General features: G+C 39.3%; 1 protein-coding gene across 1 annotated transcript in view; it reads left to right on the top strand.

The window, feature by feature from the left end:
• Window positions 1-6239: 6239 nt before the first annotated feature.
• The window catches only part of CLIP4 (CAP-Gly domain containing linker protein family member 4), a 31858-nt gene continuing 10327 nt past the window's right edge, over window positions 6240-27770 (top strand). Inside the window, exons 1-11 of the mRNA XM_027890790.1 lie at window positions 6240-6322; window positions 7715-7751; window positions 9958-10019; window positions 10611-10757; window positions 13171-13310; window positions 14204-14297; window positions 15177-15338; window positions 18390-18508; window positions 20757-20993; window positions 24257-24392; window positions 25095-25235. Coding sequence (XP_027746591.1) covers window positions 10625-10757; window positions 13171-13310; window positions 14204-14297; window positions 15177-15338; window positions 18390-18508; window positions 20757-20993; window positions 24257-24392; window positions 25095-25235 — 1162 coding nt within the window. The 5' untranslated portion in view covers window positions 6240-6322; window positions 7715-7751; window positions 9958-10019; window positions 10611-10624. The remainder of the gene's footprint in view (window positions 6323-7714; window positions 7752-9957; window positions 10020-10610; window positions 10758-13170; window positions 13311-14203; window positions 14298-15176; window positions 15339-18389; window positions 18509-20756; window positions 20994-24256; window positions 24393-25094; window positions 25236-27770) is intronic.

The raw sequence follows: 27770 nt of genomic DNA, 5'->3' as shown, positions 1-27770 counted from the left end.
GAAGGGAAGGGAAGGGAAGGGAAGGGAAGGGAAGGGAAGGGAAGGGAAGGGAAGGGAAGGACCTGTTCTTTGAATGACTTGTGAGATCAGGACGGAATAATACCACTCTGAAAAAATAAAAAATTAGAGATGCCAAAGTAGGAATTGGATGAAGCAGAAGACACTTTTCTTTTCCAATTATTTATTTATAAAGGGTAGTATGTGGACAAGGCCATAACAGCAATCACCCCCAACTTACTTCTTCACTACTTAGACTGGCCTAAACAGACTTGTTTTTTATTTCCAGACAACAGCCTTTCTACAGAAGGTGTCCATTTCTCAGTGTTGCAGGGTTATGGACAACAGTGTCCAACTCTAATGCCGGCTGGAATTCTGATGCCTCTCTCCAGCAACGGGATTTCTAGTTGCGTGGTCCTGGGTATCTTATCCAGTTCCCAAAAATCCTTACATGCTGCCAAGCCTATAAAACATTCTCAGACTTTAAAGAGCTGCTTACATGATTCATTCCTTGGGGCCGGACTGCATAAGCCAAATACTGCTTGGAAAGTTGTCATTCTCTGTAGCCTGATTGTTCAAATCTCTCTTTCTTTTCATCAGGGGCTGCAAAATTACCTTGTTTTACAGGGAAGAAGGCATTACATTGATTCACAGGAAAATTTTTAAAACTCTGTGTGCTGCTCTCTGAAGTAATTTTTCTGGAACACATGAATTGAACTTAATACACATGATAACATAGTCATTTTCCTCAAGGCTTTTCTGGAAAGCATCAGGTAATTACCTCTCGACTCTGCTTCTTGCCAGTCATTTAGCTCAGGTTCTGGCTGCTTCTGTGTCTCCCTGAAATGCATTTTCTACAAAATGATCCCAACTCTTTTTGCATTCCGTTTTAGGCATGTATCTCATGTGTTCAAGTGGAGAAATGGAGCAGACTGAGGCAGCTGCTTCATCTTAGTGATCCTAATGGTCAGGATGCTGTAGCCCTCCAAAATAAGTAATGGAAAACAGTAGAACAAGCAACTATCCTTAATGTCCTTCTACTGTTTACAGTGGGACTTCAGAGACATCTTTATGTAGCTGTTTAATACTTGTACTATGAAAACTCTTTCATCTTTTCTTCAAAAAACAGCTTCAACAGCTCCATTATTCACACTGGGAATTTTGACAATTAACTCCTTGTAAGTTGGTGATTTTATCTGGGAAGTTCTTTTCTTCCCCTTTCCTTTGATCAGTCATGTTATTTTTATTTGTGTTTTTTCTTTTCTTTTTTTTTTTTCCCTCGTTCTTTTCACATCATGCATTAACATCTTACAGGGAATAAATGCACGGTTAAAAAAACTCAAAATCCTGGTTTATGATTATTTATTATGCAGTCATTTATTGTTTTAAATATTGGTAGTAAATAAATCTTATTTTATTGCCTATTTATTATTAAATCAAGATCCAGGCTCATAGAAAATGCATTTTAACAAGGCATCTGTTTTATCCTAATTTAATTGCCGTTTGCAGGTATATACAATATGACTAATGCTGTGTCAGATTTATTAGCTTCTGTGAGAGCAGGATCTTTGATGTGCCTGTTTTTAACCACTTATGTAGCTGCAATTTTCTCATCAATATTCTTATTACCAAGCAGTTATATATTTCTTTGCAATTCTGAGGCATTTTAGAAAAACCCCAATGCTGTACCTCATGAAAAACACTAAGAAAAATGCTTTATCATACGGTCTTATAACAAAAGAGAAGACAAAATAGGTAATACACATAAACACTTAGTCTTAAAAATTTAAGGTTTGTATTTGTGGATGAGGGCTCACTGAGGAATTATGGAGTGCTTGGGTGACAACAACATAACAAACAAGAACTTTAAAGAGCTATTTTACTCTCAAAGAAACAGGTTTTTTCTTTCTTTGTGTGAGAAAACTGAATATAACCAGGGAGCTGTTTATACTGCTGGCCTAGACATCATAAGTAAATAAAAAAGTTGCTTTTTATTTCAGTTTCTCCTGCAGACCTGACACTGTTTTGGGAGATGTAGTAGATTCTCTCCTTTCTATAATCACTAACAGAGATACTTACAAAGCTTCATCTTGGTTCCTCTACTGGAAACCTGTTGACAATGGTAAGGAGTAGAAATATCATGGTTTGGAGGAAATCTAGTTTAAAAGAAGTAAATAAAAGCAGCAAGTCTATACAGAGCCTTTATTAGTGGTGATGGTGCAAATAAAAGACAAAATTCATCTTTGTTCTGGTTCAATGATAAACTTCTCAGGTTGTTTTAGCTTTTCTTTTTTTTTTTTTAAATTTCTAATTTCTAAGTAAATTGCTTCAGACTGATTGCACAAGGCAATAACTGCGACCTCAATGCTTTCAATAACCTGTTTTGCAAAAGCAGACCCTTTTATGTTTTAACAGGCAGGACAATAGAAATAAAAAGTTGTTGAAAAAAGGTAGGAAACTTGTTTCCTTCTCCAGTAAAAATACTTTATAAAGGAAGAAAAAATACTTCATAAAGGAGGAAAAAATATAAGAAGAAAATTAAAGAGGGTCGTTTTGGGGGGCTTGCCTGCACAGGGCTGTTGGTACACACAGGTGACCCAAAGGAGTCGAAAAAAATTGTGTGACCGCTATCAGCAGTAGTTTTTTGAGATGTATTTACATTTGCCTGTTATTTTTGGAATGTGTGTTCTGGTCACCTTATCTTAGCTTCTCTTTGTTAAACAACCCATGGGTATTTAAAAGCTTGCTATCTGCCATAGTTAACACATAGTTAACACATAGTTAACACATTCAGTCACTGCTGTTCTCAATGGTTACAGCAGTGACTCCCAAAAGATGACAGTTAGGACTAAGAATTGTGTGAAATAGCATAAAGTTTTAAGTATAGATTTCTTGGCTTATGCAACTCTAGAAAATTGAAATGGGAGGGTCCCACTAGCCTAGGCAGCAGTTACAGCAGTTCACAAGAGTGAAAGCAGGTTTGTGGTTGTGGAGCAATTTCAAGGAAAGCAAGTTCCTTTCAGGTGAGAGACTGGCAATTTAACAGGCAGGCAGTGGCTTCTGTCATTTCTAGTGGAAAGTGGTAGTGTCGATTTGGGATCTCGAAGTGAGGCCCAGGTAATTTGTATTCCTGAAAAATATGCCATGATGTGACAGACAAGAGTGCAGCTATTGAGCCTTATGCCTTTTTCAGTTCTCAGTGGGTTCCCTCATCTAAAGCATCTCAGGGTTTCCCTGGAAACTGAGATAGACACAGAATTCCTCCTATCTTCCTTTCACAGGCTGTCTCAAACCACAGAGTGTGCATTGATAGCACCCCAAACCCACAGGCAGTCTGGAGCAGGGCAACTGTTGCCTGGCAGTGGCGAGTGCTGGGACAACCATCCTGGTGTGATCCTGATGCACATGAGCGTGGAGCAGGCATTTACTCTGGAGAAAAGATGATCCTTCACTGCCTGGGCACTGAGGAGAGTGGCTCTTGATGAAGTGCTAGGCTTGGGGCTGTGGGTCCAGAAGCAGTGCATGTGACTTGAGTAGGTGGGACTTGGCCCACCCAGCAGGAACTGAAAAGAGCAATTTACAGTGTGGGGTGCTGGTTGATGTCTGGAGGGAGGAAAGGTGGCATGTCCTCTAGAAAATAATGGGATAGGCTGGAAGGGCTGGAAAGGCTGACAGTGACCAGTAACCTTTTCTGCAGGAGAGAAGCAAGTGCATACACAGCTTCCTTGTTGCACACCCAGCTCTGGGGGTATCCTGTGGAGTATCCACTGTTTGTGAAATGGCTGCTGTCCTGAAGCTGCACTGAACCTGGTGTGTAAGTGTGCGCACTGTCAGAACCACTCTGCTGCCCTAATCCTTGCTCTAGAGTGGCTCTACTTGAAGCTGCAATGTCTTCCTCAGCTATTTAAATGTTTGCTTTCCTCAGACACGTAAATTTGTGAAGATGAATGAACTGGCTAGCAATGCTTTATTTCTGCCTAAAGGAGAAACCAGAAATAATGTAATATTTTAGTTAAAAAAGGCTTGTTTCTCACAAGCATTGTTTCCCCAACTTCCTCCCAAGGTGGTCAGAGCTGGCACAGCCCGTTGTTTTGAGTTCTCCAGGTGCTCAGTAACTTTGCTGCTGATGGCAGGACCAAATGAGTCAGACAGGATAGACTGAACAGGCTTTTATTTTTACTCATATCCTGGCATGTAAGTGTGGCTAAAAAGATATTGTACTGAGGCATAGAATGAGATTTAAATTTTTTTTTTTTTATTTTTATTTCCATTGTAGGGCCCAGGGGTGGAAGTCAGGACAGGCAGGGGTTTTGTCAGGCAATGATGTCTCTTTTCCAGTTGCAGCACTAAGTCACAGGACTCATTCTGAGCTAAAACGTTTGGAGTTCTGTTTTACTGGTTCAGTCAGAAGGGTGGTCAAGAGCCTGAGATGCTTTGTTACGTCCCTGTGTTCATTCTTTAGCATAAAAATATTCACAGAGTTTTGTCCTCATATCCAACACTACCTTTGAATTCGCACCCCATTTTCTGTGGTTTATGGCAGATGGCAACTATATCCTCTGTCTAAGCTTTCATTCTGCTGCATTAAACAAGCCATGCTCTGGTAACCTCCTAAAATAGGTTGTTCTTTTCCTTGACTGTGCTAACAAATCATCTCTAGACACACTAGATTGGCTGCCACTCACTGAAGAAGGCTGGTCACAACCACACACGATTTCTCAAGGAGGTGGCAGGGCCTGCTGGCACGAACACTTCCCTGACACAGCTCTTCAGTTGCATGTCCTAAGATAAATGTTTGGGTTTTGTGCCACTGTATCATATTGGTAATGGTGCTCATTGTGTAGCTGTCGACTACAATTGCATCTTTCACTTCCTCAGTCACTTCCATACAATGATCCCATATATCAGTCTTATCAGTTCATTTCCTCTTAACAGAAATTCTTTCCCTTTTTTTTTTTTTTTGTCTCATCAGTTTGCTGTTTTTTCCTGCCAAAATTATTATAAGAAAATATGAAACAAAGATTAGTTCCAAGAATAATATTCTAGGATGTCATCAGCAACCTTCCTCAGGTCAGTATTTTGCATTCAGCTCTACCTAGCTCTGTTTGCCCTGTGCTTGTGCTTTACCTCCACTTCAGTTGTCCTAAATTCTAGCCTTCTCCAGAATTGCCAATAATTTCCATTTCAGACACTTCACTAAATTCCTTTATTCAGTATCAGCACTAAAACATTTCCTTTGTCTAGAGCATCAAGCATCTCAAAAAATGCAAATATCAGCTGTCAGTACTAAGCGCTCATATGATCTTGCTTACATCCCTGTCTTTTTAGAAAAAGAGTTTGGAGTATAATCTAAGTACTTTTGAGGTGAAAATAGCACGCCTCCATTTTTCTGGAAATTTATTTGCCTTTTCCGAAATATGTAGCCTTCTAAGGAAGTGGAAGAATTGTCTTAGCTTTTTTTTCCTAGCCATCTGGTGTCACGTTTACTCTCACAAATGCAATTTCACGCTCACCTTCTTCTAGTGTCTGGGATCTGAGAGCGCTTGCAACTCTTGACCTTTTGAGTAGTTCACTTGAGGTAATTTCCACTTGTCATTACTATTATTTGTCCTCTCCCCCTCCCTTTATCACTGGGAAAACAACAACAAAAACCTGATTGTAAACACCAGTTATATTTACTTAACAGTGACCCACGGTGAACATAAAAACACAGCAGGACTCGGCTGAGCTTTTATCCAGGTCAAACTTCCCTCAAGCAGCCTGGGCTCGAGTCGTGTGAAGATGAGTTTATCACTGCACGGGTTCCTCGGAGATTACCAATCTTTGGATTTACATCCTGATTAGGTTTTACAGCACGGGATAAGCACCCTTAGAAAAGCCTTCTCGGGGAACTGCTCCTTTGGCCCCTCCAGCTGGTTAGTGGAATAACTGGGGAGTCCTGATTCCTGAGCTATGTGCTGAAAGGTGCCACTGTGACCCTCGTGCCTTGGCGCGGCGGGGGGTGCGCTGACACCGCGTCTCCTCGCTGGCACACCCCTGTCTCCCCCGGGCGGGGCGGGGCGGGGCAGGGCAGGGCCGGGATGCGCATCCCGCTCCAGCTCCACCCGCCCCGCACCTGCCCCGCGCTCCCATTCCCGCCCCGCCGCCGGCGCGGGGGCGGGGCCGGGAGGGGCGGGGCGATGCCGAGGCGCTGGCCGCCGATTGGCCGAAGAGGTGGAAAGGGGCGTGTCCCCCGCGCGGTGGGCGGGCCCGCGGCCGCGCTCGGCTCCCAGGGCTGCGGGCGCGGGAGGCCCCGGCATCGCCCGCCGCGCTCGGCCGAGAGCAGGTAGGGCCGGCGGGGGGGACGGGACCGGCGTCTCTCGGGGCTCCACCGGTGCTTCCCCGGTGCTTCCCCGGTGCTTTCCGCCCTTCCTCGGCGCGCAGTGGGGACGGGGTGGCGGCTCAGGGGCCGCCGCAGCGGGCGGGCCGCGGCCGGCTTGGCCCCCCCCTCGCCCCCCCCTCCCCGCTGGGGAGCACGGGCCGGGGGAGCTGCGGCCCCGGGAAGTGTCACCGGGAGCTCCCTCGGCCTCCGCGGGTTCGCTGTGAGAGCCCCTCGTGTGAACGGTTCGTGCCCGTCCGCTGGGGGAGGTGACGCGGGGGGCTCCGAGCGAGCAGAGCCGGCCTGGAGAGCTCCAGAACCTTGAGCGCCCTGAATCATCCAGCTTGTCGGAACGCTGGTGCAGCGGAGGGCCACAAGGGTGGTTAGGGCACTGGAGCATCTCTCTCATGAGGAGAGGCTGCGGGAGCTGGGCCTGTTTAATCTGGAGAAGACTGAGGGAACTCAGGGGGGAACTCATTAATGCATATAAATATCTCAAAGGTGTGTGCCGAAGGGATGGTGCCAGACTTTTTTTTTGGTGGTCCCCAATGAGGGGTGGAGGAGCAATGGCCATAAACTAAAACACAAGAAGTTCTGCCTCAGCACGAGGAAGAACTTCCTCACCTTGAGGGTGGCAGAGCGCTGGGACAGGCTGCCCAGGGAGGTCGTGGAGTCTCCCTTTCTGGAGACATTTAGAACCCACCTGGATGCATTCCTGTGTCACCTGCTCTAGGTGACCCTGCCTTGGCAGGGGCTTGGATTAGATGATCTCCAGGGACCCCTTCCAACCCTTACAGTTCTGTCATTCTGTGAAAACACGGCTGTGTTGCAAGAGTTCCCCACACACTACTTGAAAAACCAGTCCTGAGTCTACCTACACACATATAACGTGTCTGCCACTCATGCTCTGAATGTTATGGAGCGGGCAGGTAGTGTATGTGCGAGAGACTTGTTCTCTGAACTTAATTTTTCTTCTTGAGCACATCTAAGTACACGATAAGGAGTCTGTTATATGTGGTTGTTGTCAAAAATAGCATCACATTTGGGACAGGTTCAGCTATCAAAGCGTTTGCACAACCCTGTGTTATCACTTCAAGTGCTCTAGTGTTTGCAAGTCTTTATAACGCTCGCAGGAAGGCTTTGTGCTTTAACACAAATCTCAGATTACAAGCTCTGGAGTACATGAAAATTTGGACCCTGTATTATACAACTTTTTTTTCCTATATATTTGCTAAAATGCAAATGTGTGGATATCAGGAAACTTGTAGTTCTTCAATTTTGTTTACAAAAGTGCGTGTGCATCTGATGGCTCCTTCAACTTTTTTTTTTTTAATGATATTTCTGTTTTTTCATTTTCAGATATAATTCAGTTGGAAGAACATATGGCTGGCAAATAGTAAGTATGATACTTTCTCTTCTGTGCTAAACTATGCTTTGTGGTAGTTTGGCAATTCTGTGAACAGAAAAATTCTGTCTTTTATTGGACCTCTCTAATAGTTTCTGTCTCTGTAAACTCCCCTTACTGATACAGGAAAATGGTTGCTCTTTTTGGAATACCTTCCATTCCACTTCACCAGGACTTCCCACCTGAATCTGTATGTCTTGGCTGTTGTTAATACCTCGTGCAGTTGTGGTTTTGCTTACCAACAGAAGTCGTTATGAGGACAGTGTCTGTTTCCCTTTTCCCTTTCTTTGAAATAGTTTTCAACCTTTTGCTGTCCCTTTGCCTTTCCAGGTATGCATGTGTGGTGTTAACTGGTTGTGATGTTCTTACACCTGAGGTAGCAGCCTCTGGAGTGGTCATGGATGCAGGACATGTTGCCTTGACATTGCCGGTTCAGTGTTGTGTCACGACATGATCATACATTTCCAGAGCCAAATTCAAATCCCATGGGGTGTGAGGATGTGCACATTTGGGTCAAGGGTGTTGGTACTACTCTGAACTTGTGAAGCCATTCTTTGTGGAGTTGGGTCAGCTTAGGCTTTGTAGCACTTGGGTCTTCCTGTCACGTACCTGACAACACAGGTTGTTTCCCTGCCTGCTTTACTTTGGCAGTTTGAATGCTCAATTCCTTTCACTTGTGTGACAGATTGTGTTCTTGTCTATGACCCCTGAGAGTAAAAGATTCCCTGGATACTCGAACAGGTTCTGTTCGGTCTGATTTCCTGTGTACAGTGAACAGTCTTTTCTGTATTAATTTTCAAATGTCTTTGTTGATTTCTACTTCCAGCAACTTATGTCATCTGGCTACTTTTCATTGTGTTTCTTTTGTTTCCTCAGCGTTGTGCTGGTAATGCTGTGCAAAAGGCTTATAATTTCTTTTGTCTTTTTCCAGCTTAACAGGTTCAACTAATACCTCTTCTATACTCATGCATCTTACTTGTTCCTTTGTGCATTTTGTGAGAGTGTCTGATGTGCTACCTGTGAAAAACTCTTGTGGATTTATGTGTTTTATAAAGCTTAGTTTTGTTTTTCCATAGCCTCTGAACAAGTATCTGATGGTAGCAGATTAATTTCATTGTTGCCCTTCAAAAGAAATTTAATTAGTGACTTGCAGCTTAAAAGACTTACTAGTCCCTCATACAAGAAAGCTGTTGCTGTCATGGTTATGATGGCTATAGAGCTTTTGAAATGTAAACTTTAAACTTTTCCTTACTGTAGGAAAATAATAATTGAAATAAGTAGTGATATTTTTAATTGAAATAATTAACTATATTTTGAGCCTTGTTAGATGAAAGAACACATAAGCCAATGAAATTTGATAATGCTGTGGGAAAAAATAGTCCTGTCCTTCCCAGTGGCCTTCTCCTTGATCTTCCCTTTTTGCCAGCACATGATTTGTACAGCTGCATAAGACTAAAGAAATAAACTAGTTAGAGAAAAAAGAACTATTTTAATGTGGATCTCTTCTTCCAACTTGAGGAAAGGGTGAACTCTGTATAGTGTGCAAGAAGAGGAGGTTTTAATTTATTTACTTCAAGATCAGCATCTGTAAACCACTGCTAAAATGCCTTTTATATTAGCATGTAGATTATGTAGGTTCCCAAATAGAGACACAGATTTATCTGGGGAAATACTAGAGTAAATCTATTCATACATCTTATTGTGTGTTAGATGCAAACCCCAAAATAAGTTTCAAAGACAGACAGACTGCTTCTTCTCTTTCTAATTTTTCTTATTTACTTGTGCATACATTAAATGTAAAAAAAGCAAACATGCCTCAAAGCTCCACGAGTTCTTTCTGTCAAGCAGATTAACTGAAAAAAGAGCACTGTATAGCAATCTCCAGAGTAAAAATGCAGTTTGTTAGTAAAAGCATTGCTTTTACCGCGAGTGTTTAATAATGATAATTCAAGTTGCAGAACTGCAGTTTTTCAGCTGTGAGATGTAGTCTCCAATAATGCAGTAGTGGCTGTTTCTATTAAGAATAATGTTTTTTGTTACTTCTTAATGAATTTGCCTGATAAAATGTCTTAAAAATGGTGGCCAGCTCTCCTCTTGATCTTAGCCTGTGAACTATAACTAGGATGTAAGTAGGCTGGTTGTTAAACTGTGTCACTATAACTCTGTATGGCCCTTTAGTATTTATTCTCTCTCCTAGATTGCTGTAAGACCTGAAAAGTTGACTGGAAACAACACCAGGGTGGAGGTTACAACACTGTGGTAAGTTGCTATTTTAAAACATCAAGGGGAGAAGCTGGGAAAGGAGCTGATACGGAATCGTGAGTCCAGGAGTGAATCACTTGGTGATGAATTGTCTGCAGCTGTGTGTGGGAAGATTAAAGAGCTGAGAATTTTAAAAGAGGAGAAAACAGTAGATGGTAGCATGTTCTTGCTCATGGTGAAGGAAGGGAATATGCACGCTGAATATGAGGACAGGAACTTAATGTTCATGTTTTCATAAAGCTGTGAAACACACTAATCCATTTATCATCACTGTGTGTTTGCTGATTATAGCATTATTATTTGCTTTACTCCTGAGTTGGAAAAATGGGGAGAAATTTGATGTTTTCCACTAATAACGTGCAAAGTTAGTGATGGAAGTCAAACCCAAAAGTTGGCTGACCTTGACACCATACTCTACTAGCTTTTACTAATTAACTTTATTAGAATTTAAGAATGTTATGGTAGGAATAGTTTGTGTGGGGAAAAAGGAAAGATTTTAGACCGATTGGGCATTACATCTCACTACGATAGAACCAATCTAAAGTATTTCTAATGAGGTTATTTATTAATTTTTTTCCCCTCCTAAAGTGTCTTTCTGGAAGATGACCATAGAGGATCTCCCAGAACCTTCCTTAGAAGGAGATTGCCTCATTGGAAGAGAACGGTTCTTATTCCCAAACTCAGAAACATCTGTTACTTTTTCTGTTGCTGCAGCACCAATGCCTTCAGATTGTGGTATGTATTTCTAACAGAAAATGAATTTGTGATGAGCAGAAAATAAATTAGAATAATACATTTTAAGAAAAACTATCAACTCCATTTATTTCTTCATTTCAGAAAAAGTTTGTTGCTTGTTAAATGGATTCTTGGTTTAAAGGAGATGAAAGATGAAGACCTGTGCTTTTTCCTTTTTTCTTATTGCATACACATTAAGTAATATATTTTCCTTTTCTATATGTGTGGTCAGGTATTTGTAGAATTTTTAAGATCTCAATGTAGAACTAGATATTGTGTTAAGCTGTAAAATTGCAATAAGTAAGTGAAGTTAATCTACATCACATTTAAAACCTCTGGAGTTACACTTTTTGTTGTGCTTTCAGTATGAAAACGATGGACTGTAAGGGGATATTTCTTATGGAAGCATACATGTTTATGGTGGTAAGGACTAAAATGAGTGGTAGAAAATTATAGCAAGGTTAGTGATCAGTGATCAAAATAATGTTGGTTTGTCCTCACGTGTAAATCATAATAAAATTTTAAACAGGATATGTAATATATTAAAATGTCACTGTAGGTAAGAACCTTCATTGATAGCTACAATTAGAATGCCTTTGAATGTTGCAGAAGTTGTTAATAGCATCCATATACCTTAAAAATTACTGCCTCCACCTCCGTTTTTCCCATGCCTTGAGTAGAGTAATCAGCTGTATTCAGGAAAAATAAATACATGTAATGTTCTGTCTTTGACAGACTCAGCACTCTAGAGACCCATTTTGTAAGTTAGCCCAGGCTGGGAATTTACCTGTTCCGTATGGTGTATTTTAGTATATGAACTTGTGTCTTTACATGGTTTAGCCGTGTTCTCATAACTTGCCCGTCCTAGTCTACTGGAAGTACTGCCGTGATTTATCCCATTCTGCTTTCTTATCCCTTAGAAAAAAATTTCCATTTGCCTTTTTCAAACATTGTTGTGATACCTTCCAATAACACCACAATGTCACTATTATCTGTTCTACTCGGTCTGTGCCTACTCACTGAATAAAAAAATTCCTTTTATAGGAGGTTACTGTCATCTGTGTTACAGTAATATTACTGAATATGGGTAAAGGAGGTTAAACTGCAACAGGGAGAGATTCTTGGTCATTCCATTCAGTGCATTTATTTCTCCTGTACAGTTGAGTACTGTAATAAATGCATGGGAAAGGTAGAGGAGGAGGAAGAAGTGTTTTGAAATACCTAGATGTCACTGTCATCCTTTCCTGGAACTCTTTGTTTAAACAGGTTTTCTGTGATGATTCTTTGGTTTGCAAAGACTCCAGCCGATCACCTGTTAAGCCTTTAGGATGGCTGCTATTAGAACTTGATGTAGTGTCAGGTTTTTACCCTAGGATGCTGATTGTAACAGTCTGCTAGAGTTGATTTCTGATATATAATTTGGTTCAGGTTTGTAGCTAGAAATCTTCCTGGTAGATTCTTCAGGTAGAGTTAAGAGTCTTGAATATCATGCAAGATCATTAAACTTGCTGTCTAGTTGTCTGTTTGCTTCATGGCTTTCAGCAGTAGATCAGCTGTGGTTTATGTGGAAGGTAAATATTAGTAGATAAATCAGTAGATGTGTGTCAATGCATGGGATGTAGGGAAGAAGCACACTTGGTGTGGTGCTGGGAGATGAGAGGTTTGCTTTTTTATATGCTAGGTGCAAATAAATATTTATGTTAAATATCAGTGAAGTTGTCCTCCTTCTCCATTCTTGTTGAACCAAGGCTGTGCGGTTAAAAGGAACTCTAAATAGCCAGAAAGTGAGCTCCGTAGGTGCTCTTATATGTTAATCCAATCTAGAAGTCAGGTATGCTGTTTTTGAGGAAAGGTTGGGATGATTCATCCAGAGGTTGTTTATACCATGTCATACACCCAGATGGCTGATGCCTGTTTTGCTGAACCTGTATGTCTGGTCTGAGAGCTGTGTATCTGTAACTGATGTGAGCTGACATCGTATGTTTATCCAAAACCTTTCTAAAAAGCAACTCCCTGATAGCTCCAACAGGGGTAGAAGTTCAGTGTTGGGTTCAGTCGTTTGCTGATGGCGTAGAATCTGCAGCCTTTGGCTGACTTGGACAACAGTTAAAGCCTTATTGGCACAATCACGGCACATCACTGTTACTTCTTGCCTAAACCTAAAATCACTCTTGCAGTGCCATTGTATTGGTTGCTGATTCAAAGCTTTTTCAGAAGTATAATCAAGACCTTATATTAGAGGATTAGACCAGATGTTAAAAAAAAAAATTACAAAATTAATTCAGCATTCTGACTTTTCCAGTGTGATGAGTAGTGAAGTGACTCTCTCTGCTATTCTTTGCCTCCGAGTTTGAAAAACTAGATGCATGTTAAAACTCAGGATTGCACATAATGATCCCTTTTTTTTTAACAGAGTTCTCTTTCTTCGATCCCAATGATGCAGCGTGCCAAGAAATACTTTTTGACCCCAAAACATCAGTTTCTGAATTGTTTGCTATCTTAAGGCAGTGGGTTCCACAGGTCCAGCAGAATATTGATATTATTGGAAATGAGGTGAGGTATAAATGAAGACCCTTGAATGCTTTTAGTGTTAAGTACTGTGTTTACAACCAATAAAACCAGTTCATTGAGAAGCAGAACTGATCATAAATGCAGAAACAGATTCTGCCTTTTAGCAAGTACTGACTGATAATGCCTTGTGTTCCACATGTTGTCAGCTTTTATTTGGAAAGGGAAAGATGATGGATAAAAATTCAGTATGTTTGCGTAGATGATACAAACAATGTTTCTTCTCAAAACACTTCTGTAGAGAGCCTTCACCTTGGTGTTTCAGTTTTCTGCTGAGCAGTAATCCCACATTCCAATATATGAAGTTAGGGTAAAGCCTGACCTTAAGGGCAATGTTTCCAAGGCACAGAATGAGACAGGAACTGAAATCTTTTTGCACCATGCAATAAGCTACTTTCAGAAGACATCTTGTTTCTAGTAATTCCATCCTACTTTCTTATTTTTCTTCTTCTGGATTGTGGGTTTTTCTGGACAGGTCTGGAAGTAGAGTTAAGATTCTTCCTACTGTAATATAACTGGGGGGAATGGGTGGGTATAGTTGAGAGATCAGAGAACAAGGGGAGAGCTTTTTAAGTAATTTTCCTATTGTTCAGTTAAGCGGTTAACTTTTTAGCATGTGAAGTATATGTTAGAAGGAATAATATAAAGAATCTTTAAAATGTGTAAATAATGAAGGTTAATGATGTGCACATAGTATTATTTATTACATTTGTGTATGTTGGTCAGTTCTGCAGCTAGAGTCTATTCTGGCAGGCTTCTTTGTTATTAGCCATCGGAATGAATCCAGGAGTCAATACATCTGAAATAATATATGAATAACTACTGATGTCAGAGATATGCCAGAGCTAAAATGTGCTTGTTTTCCATTTGCTTGTCAGATCATTAAAAGGGGTTGCAATGTGAACGACAGAGATGGACTGACTGATATGACTCTCTTGCATTACACTTGCAAATCAGGAGCTCACGGTATCGGTGAGTAAAGAAACGTCATTATAGATGTAAAAAGCTAATTAATTCACAAAGACTAACCCCACTGACTTGCAGTAGATTTTTTTTTTTTAAGTGCTTGGTTTTGTCTCTTCTAGTGACCATCAGAAGGGAAGGTACAGAACTGCAGCTATGACTGTGGCTATTGGGACTAAATAGAGATAGAAGTTCAGTATAGGTATTATAGGTACTGCAAACAATAGTACCAGCTTGAACATATGTTTCGTGTAACAAAGGCAGTTTCAGACTGAGGGACAAACTGCAAGCTAAGCTATAGTTTGCTTACAGCACTGAAACTAGAACATTTAGGTGACTGGCTTTCTTTCACGCTGCTCCTATCAGAAGAGAACAATAAACTTCGCTTGCATTATTATAATCAGAAATATTCTAAATAAGAGGATATTTAACTCTGTTTGAGTACTCCTATTAGCTTTTCTAGGTTGTGTTACTTTTTCATTGACCTGAATCCACTTTTCCTCTGAGTTTGAAGTCAGTTTGAGTGAGGTCGGGCATAGGTTGTCTTTTCTGGTGCTGGCAGATCTTTTAACATTGACTTCCACATTGTGATGTGCAATTTTTTTTTCTTCTATCAGATACTTTAATTCCTGTTTTTGATGGCTGACACATTATTTACATTAGAGGAAAACAGGTAGTGTTATTATACACTATAGTAGAGATTTCAGCCCTTTATGATAAAAGCCAAAGATTTCTGCCTCCTAATGCTAAAAAGAAAGGCATAGTTATTGTTCTGCTGTGAGCTTGAAGGGTTTAATGTACCTTTTGTGCTACACATAAGCATATGTATGTTTTTTGAGGTCAGCTAGATCAATCACTAATGCAGATTTTACACGATTCATCTTGCAGGTGATGTTGAAACTGCTGTAAAATTTGCCACACAGCTTATTGATTTGGGTGCTGATAGCAGCTTACGCAGCCGCTGGACAAATATGAATGCCTTGCACTATGCTGCCTACTTTGATGTTCCAGAACTGATCAGTGTTATTTTGAAAAATGCAAAGCCAAAAGGTAGGCATTGTTACCTTTATTTCATGTAGTTGTCCATGTTTTGTAGACCCTAAGGTGGTGTGTAGTGCTCTTTTAAGTGTGGGGTTTGTTTATCTGCTGTACATAAATAATTTCTTATTCTTTTAGCCTCATTGAATCATTTTTCTCTTTGTTTTTTAGTGGTTTACTGCAGTATTTCTATTGCTGTTTTTTAAATGTGAGCTTTGTATAAGATGGTAGAGAAGTTTCAAATAAAATGGAAAGCTAAGTAATTGAGTTATCAATTTAAGTAATTAATTCTAAGTTGTTGAGGACTAAGATGCTGTTAGAAAACGGAAGATGTGACTATTCTGGTAAATTCTTATGATTTTTCAGGTTGCTTAAATATTGAGAAGTATGTTTGACATGCTGGGAGAAGGGTAAGGGAGAAGTGGGGCTTTGGCAACGGCATGTGGCAAACCAGGGAGTGAGGAAATTTTGACATGCCCGTTTTTCCTGTTTCTCGGCTATGTAGAAGGTCATATATAATCAGTAGTTGACTTTAGTGTTTGACATAAATAGATAATGCCTTTTGGAAAGATACTGTGAAGGGTTAGTAATTAGAGCCCTATTTATACTAATGCAAATGGAAATACTGAAATGGTTCTGAATCAGGACAGTTTGTTCCTAATTTGGTCAGGACATCAAAACCAGTAAGCAACTTTAATACTAAAATTGTACAAATGTTAATTTGTTCTACTGAATATCCTTCTGATTTTGCCATTTTGCAAAGTGATTAATGCCCTTTTTTAGTTAGTTGTACCTAGAGGCTCTGTCTCAAAATTCTGAAGAGTGGGTAGGTTTTTGGAGTACACAAGGCTTGAATCACCGTGGAGGTAATTGTTAAGCAGAGCTGCTACTGGTATGACGTGCTTGAGAAGTGACAAACGTGGGTTGGTAACAAAAGACAGAATGAGACTACACAGTAGTTAAGTCCACATCACATTTCAATAGCCCGATCTCCCGTAATTTGCATCAGCAGTTTAGGGCTTCTTTCAGACCTTATTTGCATTTGGTGTTCCCATCTCCTCCTGTGCTGTGCCTGTGGAAGGGGTGGGTGGGACTTTGCTCAGATTTCCAAGGAAACTACTCTGGTTAAACCTCTCAGAAGTTGACAACTCTTGGATAAGCAGCTGATGTTTTTTATCTCAGGAAACGTATAAAATTATTTGCCCTGTGGTGTGAAAATAACGAATGCTCTGAATTAATAGAAAGAATAATTTTAGCTCTGTACTTCATCAGGCAGTTTGCAGAGAAGGGAGAATGTATGTAGAAGGCAAATATGCTTTGGATGGAATCATGCTGAACTGGAGAGAAAATGGCTTTTAATGTATATATAACTTTTCAAGACAGTGGTGTCCTGAAGCTCAGACACCCATTGTAAAGCCCAGGTGTTTCCCTTTGATTTGCTACTAAACTATTTTCTTTATGATGCTCTACAGTTAAATTCTTTATACAGATTTACTCCTCAGTTGTTACAACATAGAGTTTCATCTTGTATTTTTAGAGGTTTTAAGTACAAAAACTGTTAAAGGTCTAAGAGTTAGAAATGTTGTGAGGTGCCGTTAGAGAGTGACTGTAACCTGCATGGGTTATTAGTGACAGACCATTACTGCATATTAAGTTCCTCTAGAAAGTTTGGAGGTAGTTACCAGGTAACATTTGATATTTATGTGTTTCTTTTTATCACCTGTACTGTGCCCACTTAGATCACAGCTGTAAGAGAACTGTGCAAAAACTCTTAAGCATGAAACTTGCAAATCTGAGGAAGTCACACAGTCTAATTGAAAACCCCCAAATTATGCATCAGTTATTTTGTAAAGTAGTAGTACACGCAAATGTTGCTGCCTCAGTGGCTGATGTTACTGATCAGTATTTCTGCAAATTGATTCCTATTAGTGCAATTGTAAAACTGTTAAATTTTTGATCCCAAATTTGTTACCTTCGATCAGAGTCAGTCTTAATTGGTATGTGTGAACTTAACCTATCTATATAGATATGTATTTATGTAACTTCTCTGTATGCTGATGTTTTATTTGCCCTGAAAATGTTCAGTTAGCATAACTATATAAGGATGTTGATACAGATATACTTTGCTTATGATATTTGAGAAGGACTACTGTTTCTTGGAACAGAGACTGATACTGGAAAATACTAGGAGACTGTACAGCCCTGGGGTGGATAATTTTATGTTCCTTACCAATATTTCAAATTGGAACATTATTGCTAATATTTGTTGTCCTTTGGATTGTATACTAAATCAACTGAATTTTTAATTAACAGCCATATACATAATTGACTCAAAATGACATCTCTCTTGTGTAATTTAGGAGAGGAGCCTCAGACTAAACATACATTAAAACTCCAATCTTGTAGAACAGTAATAACTTCATAGCAGATTGAAAGATACATCGGGAACAACTGATGGAAATATATACTATGCTAAATCTCTTTAATCAAATGCAGTGCTCCATTTTCCAATTTAACAGTGCGAGACCCTTCTGAGTGCAATTCTTTAAAAGCAACAAAATTACAAAAATCACCAGCTCTTACTTTGTTCTTGACCATTATTAATTAAATCACTGTAAAGCAGAGGTATAATCAGTTTTCCCTTGCCTGACTGGTTGAAGATGCATCTCATTTTAACATTTGACACCTAGAAGTAATAAAATATAAATGTTTCTGAAACGTTAAAACAATAAATTATGTGCAAACCTAAAGTCACTCACTTGTTAATATTGGCAGAGTAGATTGAGCATCCTGAACAGCAGCAATTTTGAAGTTGCAATATTAAAAAATGAATGAAAGTAAATGTTCATCTTCCAGGTTGGTTCATGATATGAATAGACAGATGCAGATAAGGTTGATATTCTATGTAGAATTGCTTCTCATATGCATTTGGTACATAAATCATGGTGTCTCTGTATAAATGTTAACATAAACTGTAAAAGCTGAATGCCCTCTCAAGGCATCTGTAGGGTGAAATGTTCACGTAACAGATTTGCACACCTCACATGTGATGTTTAATTGCAGATGTGGATGCCACCTGTAGTGATTTTGATTTTGGAACAGCTTTGCATATTGCTGCATTTAACCTATGTACAGGAGCTGTCAAGTGTTTACTGGAACATGGAGCAAATCCTGCCTTTAGGGTAAGGAGTTAGGTTGTAGATTCACCAAAAGGTGAAAAAGTACCTGGAAAAACTGAACAGTCTGTCCAGGATTTTGATTAGTTAAAACTATGTTATGTGGAGTGAGAGTGCCTCAGAAAAAAAAGTATTTATAGCTCAGAGTGGATGATTTTGTATGCTTTGTCATACTTGTGTGTTGAAGTTTGTATTTTTGTGTCACAGTCTAGTTCATTAGTTCAAATAGCTTTCAGGATGTTCTTCTCTTTGTTGTTTGAGCTTTCATTTATTAATACTCCTTTGTGTCTTGCAACAGTTGTCATGGCAGTGATGGATCTTTTCAGAAATAGAGGAATGCAATCTGTGCCCTCCAGAAATGCAGTGTACTGCTTAGCAGTAAGCCTGGTCTTAGCATGAGTAACTGATAACACGTAAACATCAACTGCTCTGCTTAGTAACCTAATAAGAGGCCGAATTTATAGTGTAGAGTGTTGCTATATGTGTCTAGCTGCAAATCTTGGCGTTTGATTGTTTTTTGTGTTCGTTTTTTGAGGAGAGGGAGGGCTTGGCGGTTTTGTTGTGTTTTTTTTTTTAGCAGAGACAATATCTCAGTTCTCTGTTTTCAAATGCAGGTTGTGTTTTTTTTAATGAGAAATTATAGTTGTTTTAAGGTACTCAAAAGTAATTGTTTTATGTAGCCCTGTTGGTGTGAAATCTTCTGGAACATTATTGTTCATACAATTCCTTATGATATTCAATCTAGATCTCTGTAAAAATGCTGGTTTTCTTTGTCTCCTTACTTAGTGTGCATGTATACGTTTCAATTTCCTTGGCAGCTGTATGTTTAGGAGTCTGTTGGTCACAGGGAACACTGCTTTGTAGTTGTACAAGCATTCTGAGCTGGCAAAGGTGGCTCTGCCCTCGAGAACAGCAGCCCTCAGTCTTCCACTGTGCCCTCTTTGCCTTCTTGCCTCTGCTCTGCCCCTGCCTTGTGTTGGCACAAAGGTTTGAAGGGCACCTGGTGGGCTGAATTGTGCGACTGATGTGACCAAAACAATAGTTAATGTGATGACTAAAAACTCAAACCAAAATCCCCCCTCAACTGTAACTCAGCAATATCCTGTTTTTAAGGTAATGTGAGTTGAACGGGGCTCACCTTTTGCTTCCAGAATGACTGTAGATTTTTAAGGAGTAGTAGGTATTTGATTCTTCAATCCAGCAATAAAGTTTTGGCCAGAGGCAGTGTAGAGTTTGATTATACAAGAACAGCAGAGTATAAATGCTGAGCAAGGATTATAGTTTTCTAGCACTGAGATAGATTGATAGGGGGCTCAGGGAAAGTTTAACTTTTAGTCTGTGTTTTAAGGAATCAAACCAAGTAAAATCTTGCCCTGCATGATCCCCTCTTTGAGCTTCTGGTAATGTCTAAGTCCAGCTGCTCAGTTGAGGCAAATTTGGAAGACTGAGATAATTATGTTTCTGCAAACTTTGTGAAAATTGGCAGATAGATGAAGATCCACACTAATGCCTTTGCTGAAGAGAGGGTAGGTAGAATTTGCTGACAGCCTGACAGTACTTGCTGTCTGGGCAACTGGCCTTGAGTTAAGGTTAACTCTGGGGGAGCTGCTGCTCCAACAACTTGTCCTGTCATGTGGGACACATGAGAAGTCACAATCACTACTCTCTGGGAATGGGAAGTATTTGGAAAGGACTCTGCCCTTAGTTCATCTTTTCATAGGGTAGTCTGTAGAGAAATAAACCTGAACAGATTTATTCAACTATTTATGTGAACCATCACATTTGTGTATTCTGTACATGCAACATATTTTAATTAAATTCTGTCTTACATTTGGAATAAGCCTCACCAAAACTGTATAGCTTACACTGGATAAAAATAAATTCTTTGAGAGGAGGTAGCTTTATAGTATTGGCATTACAGACCAGACATCTTTCTTACTTTCCTAGATCTGTGTTCAGGCACACAGATACATACAGGTGTTTTGTTTGCGTGTGTTCGAAGTCCTAATAATGTTCTCAAGATTAAAAATGTTGGTTACTTGTCGATTTTGAAAATAAGAGGCTGTACGTGCTGGCTTACCTATCTGAGGATGTTTTGGCATCCTTATTTGAAAATGTGGGTGTTTTTATAGTTGTGTTCTAGGAAAAATAAAGAGCATTAAACACTTCATAAAATGCTATGGTTTTACTTAATCAGATTTATCTTGTCACAGCTTGTCACAGTTAAATTCTATCCTATGTTATGTTTCTGCAGAATGACAAAGGGCAAATTCCAGCAGATGTGGTTCCTGATCCGGTAGATATGCCACTGGAAATGGCAGATGCAGCGGCCAGTGCAAAAGAAATCAAGCAGATATTGCTGGATGCAGTGCCTCTCTCATGTGACATCTCAAAAGCCATGATTTCAAACTATGATCATGTCACAGGAAAGGCCATGCTTTTATCGCTTGGCCTGAAACTGGGAGATCGTGTTGTTATTGCAGGACAGAAGGTATGGTGACCAGCCTGCTACTACCTTCGTAATTTCTGGGAGTCAATTTATTTACTCCTTTGGAGATAAACCTCAAATTTGAGGTCTCAAATGCTTTGTGGAAGGTATGAACTCTGGATGGCAGCAAGGAATTGCTTACAGAAAGTAGTAAACTGAACAGTTGTGTGATAAAGTCATTACTATGAGAAGCAGTTTCGACAGCTTAGGCTGCATTTTGTATCTGTAAATGATTTTTGACAGGCTCAGCTTTTATTAGCATTTTTGGTGTCACATCAAAATGATGGTGAAAGCCACAGATTACTTTCTGAGTTGCTCAGCTTTGTTTTGAGTATGCTTTCATGAAGTACCCCTGATAGTTTCTAGAAGGCAGTGAAAAAAACTTCAGTTCTGCATAGCCTATAGTAACTCAATTTCACTGGTGCAATGCAGCTAAAATCTTTGAAGCAGTGCTGTACCAACAGGGTTGTTACATGGTTCTGTGGAAGTATAAGAATGTAGCTAATAGGGGTCCATCTCAAATGTGAATAGCTTTTTAGAAGCTACTGTGATAGTCACATTTTAAAAAATGAATTTGAAAATTGTAACATTGATACTGCAGTTAGTATTCATTCCTTTTATTTGCTCTGATAGCAAGGGATCTGAAATGATTTAAGAGTGCTGGAACTCTTATAAGGATTTCAGATTTTTTTTTTTTCTGGTAAATATTTGAAGGCATTTGTGAGCAGAATTTTGTTTTTGAGTAGCTTTAGCTTTAATCATTTTTCTAGTATAACTTCAGATTTGTAACTGTCACGACTAAAGTGTTCTAAAGTGATATCCACCGAGGGTGGGAAACAGCTTCCACTCTGTATTTTCATTTGATGTAGTGCTGAAATTAGGTCAGGAAAGGTGAAGGAGTCACTAGCTATGCAGAAGGCATTTTAACTGAAGTATGTACAGGAAGCCGCTTATTCTTTCAAGGCAGTAAGAAGTTACTTTAACAGAAATTATGGTGAAAGCCAGGGGAGATAGTGTAACTGCAAGGTAATGAAGGATTTAGAGCAAGAAAGTGATGAAATTTGTGCTCTTGTGTATCTTTCCTCCAAGTAAGGCCCGTGGAACTGTTTGTACTGTAATGTACAAACCATGGGTATGAATAGAGCTTCCTGGGTTTTGTTACTTTTATTTTTTTAAATTGATTAGGCTATTACAGTGTTGTGTACAGCACAGCGTTACAAGTGTGGGAAGCTGCTTTGCTGCTACCAAAGGCCAGCAGAGCTTTCCAGCTAGATTTTTTTTCTTTAAGGGAGCCAAAGCTGTCCTAGAGCAGGTGGGAAGAAAGAATGTGATTGTGCCTTTTGGTCTTCCTTTTCCACGTCAGCTTTCCTCCCTTCCTTCCTTTGTGTGAGGAGCTGTTGTGCAGTACTCCCACATTGCTTCCCACCCCTTTTTTCCATTTGTCTAAATGGAGAAGTTGTTCTCAGCCCTGCCTTCTCCTCCCCCTCGATACTCCTAAATCTGTGCAGGGTGGAGCAAAAGTGAAAACAGGATGATGAAAATGGTTCCCCATTCTTAACCTTCTCCTGAATCATTTTTCATGCCCAGAATGTGGAATCTGGGACAAGGGTGTTTGGAACAAGCAGTGTTTATGGGTTCCCGTTCTCTTTCCTGCTTCTGCAGTCTCCTAATATGTCAGCTTTAATGAAGCTTGAAAGCCAAACACAGTAGATGCCAGAGGGAAAATGGATTCCTCTCTTGATTCCTACTGTGCCTGTCATTCAAGTTGTCTTTCAGGGTAAGAAGCTGTGTAAGCAGGTGTTGGTGTATGTGATTTGGGGTCCCCCAGCTCCACCACCTCCTGCTGTGCTAGATTACATGTGATCTGAATGGACACAATGAAATGTGAGTGCAGGGAGACTAGCAGCTGGGAGAAAACTCTGTTCTCCTGTTCCTGCTCTGTTTCTCATGTTGAGAGATGTCTTCTGGTCCTTGCTTGTGCAAGTCCTAGGACAAAATTGGAGCCTCAGTTTTGCCCTCTCCACCTCCAGTTTACGATACTGGCTGATCTCTTCTCTTCTCAGTGAGTGCCCTTTGGCTGGTGCCTGGAAAGTGGAGGAATTGGAGGAATCTGTGAGGCTGCTTGCCAAACTTCCTCTGGCTGAATTTGATCCCTGTGTTGGGAGCTTAAAGGTCTGTCTAGATTAGTGTGATGTACCTGCCTAATAATGCTCAAGTTTAAAGGAGATCTTCATCATAAGAGAACAACCTCTGGGTCGTGTTTATTTCTTTACAAAGAGTAAGAAAGAGTAGCTGGAAGGTTTTATGGTAAATAAAAAAAGTTTCTGTCTGTTTACTTGTTGAGGTATGGATTAAGCAATGAAGTCACAGTCAAAAATGAACTAATAACATTAAGGTCACACACATGAGATAAGGAAGATTGAGAACCTGAAAGATCAAAGGTTTTTATTACTAAAACTAATTTAAAAATCAAATATAAAAGTGAATTTAAATCACTGTTAAATGTCTCTCTGTTAGTTATTCCTCCCCCGTTTGGTTGAAGTGTGTGAACTTAAAATTTATATTTGCAGAGACTGAGGTCCGCCAGCAAGAGTGGTCTGTCTTGATATTCTTCATATACTTATCTGCTCAGAGTTTATAGTACATATTGAAGCAACAACAAATGCTTAAAACATTTGCTGGCTTTTCAGATTTTGTTCAATCATAAGGAAGGAATAAAAGACTTAGAAGTCTTTCCCAAGGAAAAAAAATTATTTATGCCTCAGAGTTTACCCTTGAATCTTTGCAATAGATGTATAAATATATAAACTGTTATGTATGTATTTATGCACGCAGATATATTTGTAGATTTTTTTTATCTAGTGTTTCTTGGGAACCTCCAGTTCAGGAAGATACCTAACCATAATTCTGGAATTGTTGTTATGGAAGACCCTGAGAGTAAAACTCCTTGTGCATGTGCTCCTGTACCTTGCTGATTTGGAGCTGTATTGTACAGTGGTACTTTCTGTCTCAATGTCTGTTGTGAGATCTGTCCGTAACCACAGTTGTGTGATACAAAATACAGGAATAGGACTAAGATGTCTTGGAAAATGCGTTGACTGGTGTTGAAAGGTAGGAATGTCAATAACTGAGAGAGATTGTGTTTGTATTTCTGTTCCGATCAAAAGCTTGGAGATGACTTACTGTCTCCTTCATGACCTATACTGTATTCTCAAGAACAATACATGTTTAACAAAACCATTCTGTGTTGCTTCTTTTTGTCTTAGGTTGGTACCTTAAGATTTTGTGGCACAACAGAATTTGCCAGTGGCCAGTGGGCTGGTGTAGAGCTAGATGAACCGGAAGGAAAGAACAATGGAAGTGTTGGAAAAGTCCAGTACTTCAAGTGTGCACCAAAACGCGGTACAACCTTAAATTTTTTCTTAAATTCTTAAAAAACCACAAATTTTAAAAAAGCATTGGAAGATATGAACCCTTTGGGAGAATAGAAACAGATAGCAGATCCTGTTGCTTTTTTTTGTAGTGCCTTGTTTGTTTGTATTATGGATTCTTCCAACTGTTTTATTGTTTTAACTGCAACTATTTGCAAAACCGCTGAAACAACCAACCAGGTAAAATTTCTGGTTACTTCGCTGAAACTGCAAGATAATAGTATTTCCTTGTTTCCCATCTATATTGTTGAAAGTTATTGTGTTGTAATGATAATGGCCATGGTTCATTATTTGACTTGTCTTCCTTGGTAAGACATTCATGCTTGTAGTTGCTTTCTAACTTTCAGCTTGAGGTATTTTAATTGGCATTTCATGGACACTGTTTTGTAACAGTGGAGACTCAGTGTTACTCTTAGGACAAAAAGGAGATTGTCAGTGACAGTCTTACTGACTTCCTGAATTACTCTGTTCAAGTTACTTGATAAGGATTTCAGTTTCACTGTTCATTTGAGCTTGTCCTTCCTACCCTACAAGTGCTCTGGCAGCACAGCAAGTTATGATCGTGGCTGACAAAAAATCCTAAAATAATTGGTGTAAGAGATAGTGGCTGGCAAGTTTTGTTACATTAACGTTACCCATGGTTCTTTGTTGGCACATACAATTTTCTCTCCAGGTATCTTTGCACCTCTTTCCAAAATAAGCAAGGCTTCTGATCACAAAAAAGGCTCTGTACGAAGTTCTTCTGTGCGGTCTTCACCTTTGGTTAAATCCAAGAAAATAGATGTGACACACATAACTTCCAAAGTGAATTCTGGTGAGTGTTTTCTTGTGTGTTGAGACAGGATAGAGAGATAGTAATCTTCAAGAATTAGTAAATCTTGGTATTAATATACTTTCTTGGTATATAAGTATATATATATTATATATGTACTATACCATACTTCTCAAGTACATAACTTGAGAAGGTGATAAGGTATTTATTAACTCCATGCTCTTGTTTTTAGAAGTTCTCTGTCCTGTTAACATGAAGGACATTGTGTGTAGCTGTCGAGTTGCTATAGTGATCTGATGTACTATGACAGGTTCTAGTCCTTTACATGCTCTATTAAAAAAAAAGCTCACCACAACATTTATTCTTGAACCATTAAAGTGATTTCTAATTGGCTGTGATACCAGTTTAGTGTCTCAGCTTAATGTGGTTCCATTTACTAAGATGTTCATTGGGTAATTTGAAACAATAAAAATCTAGAAAATAATCTATACACCTTTATATCTAGAAATTGAAGAGATTTATTTTCTGGCAACGTGGTTAAGGAACTATTTAACTGATTGTGTTTTATCTGCTAATTAAATTATCTGAGTAAAACGAAGGCCAAATTAGAAGAGAAAGGTTGTCTTTGTAATAAGGCTTTGCTTTACTGATTGGAGTTACGGGCTCAGTCCCTGGCTCTGGTTTAGTTTCTTAGTAATTTGCTCAAATTACTTAATCTTTCTGTGTAAGTTCCCTCCCTGTGGAGTGGATGATGCATGTTTCCTGACTGTTCAGGTTCCAAGTTGTTTGGAGTACGGGCTCTTCCCTGCTGTGTGCATGCTGACCATGCATAATCTGGTCCCTGTGTCTGGCTGCCTACCTGACAGTGTCATTAAATATTACATTAGCACTTCTTTTGCCTTTCGAGGCCTGTGTAGGTGACTCGTACTAAGGCAACGCAGCTTCAGGGGTGGAAGATAATGCACATTCTCATACTCAAGCACCCTAAAGCACTACATACTTTTATCAGTAATACACAGGGTATAGAAACAATGCACCAGGCCGGTGGAAGAGATGCATTTTGGCAGCATTTTGGATGACTTATGTAACTCTTCTCCAAATAGCTTGAGGGGGGAGTAAGCTTTAAGTGTGTGTACTTACAATTAGCACAAGATCTAAGCTACTTACAAACGGGCATCTTGCATAAAAAGCTTCTTGGAACAATCGGTTTGTTGGCAGTACTGCTCAATTTTTCTATTAAATATTTCCCAATGTTTGATTCAGTTTGTTGGGAACTGTAACCCACTAAAATTTAGTGGAAGGGACTGTTTCCTTTGTTACAGACGGTGTGTTCCGGACAGTTTGGTTGTAAACCACCTTTTCTGTCACAAAGGTGCATTTGTGTCTTTATAAAATTTAAACATTTGATACCTTGCTTTAGGTAGAAATCAGAGTGAGTTATGCATCATCTGCCCAGGAGAGCTTGCATCCAGTGGATGAAAGTAATCTGGAAGCTGCTGTTTGCAGGGAGTTCTTCCGTAGAAAGGTCCATTAGAATTATTGTGCCTGGCTGCTTCCCTGGCTGGAGTGGGGGAAGGACAAAGCTGCAGAGGCAGAACTTTGGTTTGCAGTGTTTATGTGCATCACCAGGTCACATTTCTTTCCTTGAAACTTCATTCCTGCAATACACTGGTTTGTAATGATCCAAGAAAAATTAATGTGCTTTTTCTAGATAAGGTTATAAGCCGCAAAGTAAAATATAATATTGTGTAGGGATTTTAAAATTTTATTTGGTTCTACTGGATTTGAATAATCCATCAGATTGATGAAAAAAGGTCTTTTTTAAGTTTTTAGGAAAAGGATTAGCGAGATAAAATTAAGAAATGTGTTATCAGTTGCAAACACTAGTTTTTTGATCTGATACCTTAATGGCTAAAGCATAAAATCTTGGAAAATACAGTACATTCTCAAATTAGTTCAGTCCCCGTGGCTGAATTTAGCTGAGAGATGTAGTTAAATAAAAAAGATGTGGTTTTTCATTCATGACAGGGAGGGGATAAATCATAGATAAACTTGGTCTTCATTGAGTTAGGGTAGAAAACTGTCAGAAATGCAAAATGACTGTTCACAAATTATAACTTGGGTGACTACGAGTTCCTACACTTACCACAACATTGCTGCTCTAAGATTTAGGCTGTTAAAAATCATATTGACATGCTTAAATCATTATTTGCAGTCTAAATGAAGATTTGGTTTCAAATCTCTCTCAAAAGTTTTATATGTAATCTTTAATGCAGAAAATATAAAATTAATACTGGTGAATAGTAGACCTTAAATACTATAAAAGTGAATATTATACATGTGAATGTTTGAAAGATGTTAGTAAAACTCCTTCCATATAAAAATTAATATTTTGCAGACAATTTGTTTATTTTTTGGCGAGATAGTTTGGACTGGTTTAATGCATTTAGGGGTTTAATATTTGGGCTTATCATTGCTTATCAAAGCAATTCTTCAGTTTTATTTTACCTATTTATCAAGAGTCTAAGGAATTGTACAGTTTTATCCATATTTTCCTTCCATCCAGTAATCCTCAAA

This window comes from Empidonax traillii, unplaced genomic scaffold (genome assembly GCF_003031625.1).
Source record: "Empidonax traillii isolate 1590-97213 ecotype Southwest subspecies unplaced genomic scaffold, ASM303162v1 scaffold297:size655095, whole genome shotgun sequence".
Taxonomy (NCBI): domain Eukaryota; kingdom Metazoa; phylum Chordata; class Aves; order Passeriformes; family Tyrannidae; genus Empidonax; species Empidonax traillii.
This window is presented reverse-complemented; position numbering and strand designations above follow the sequence as displayed.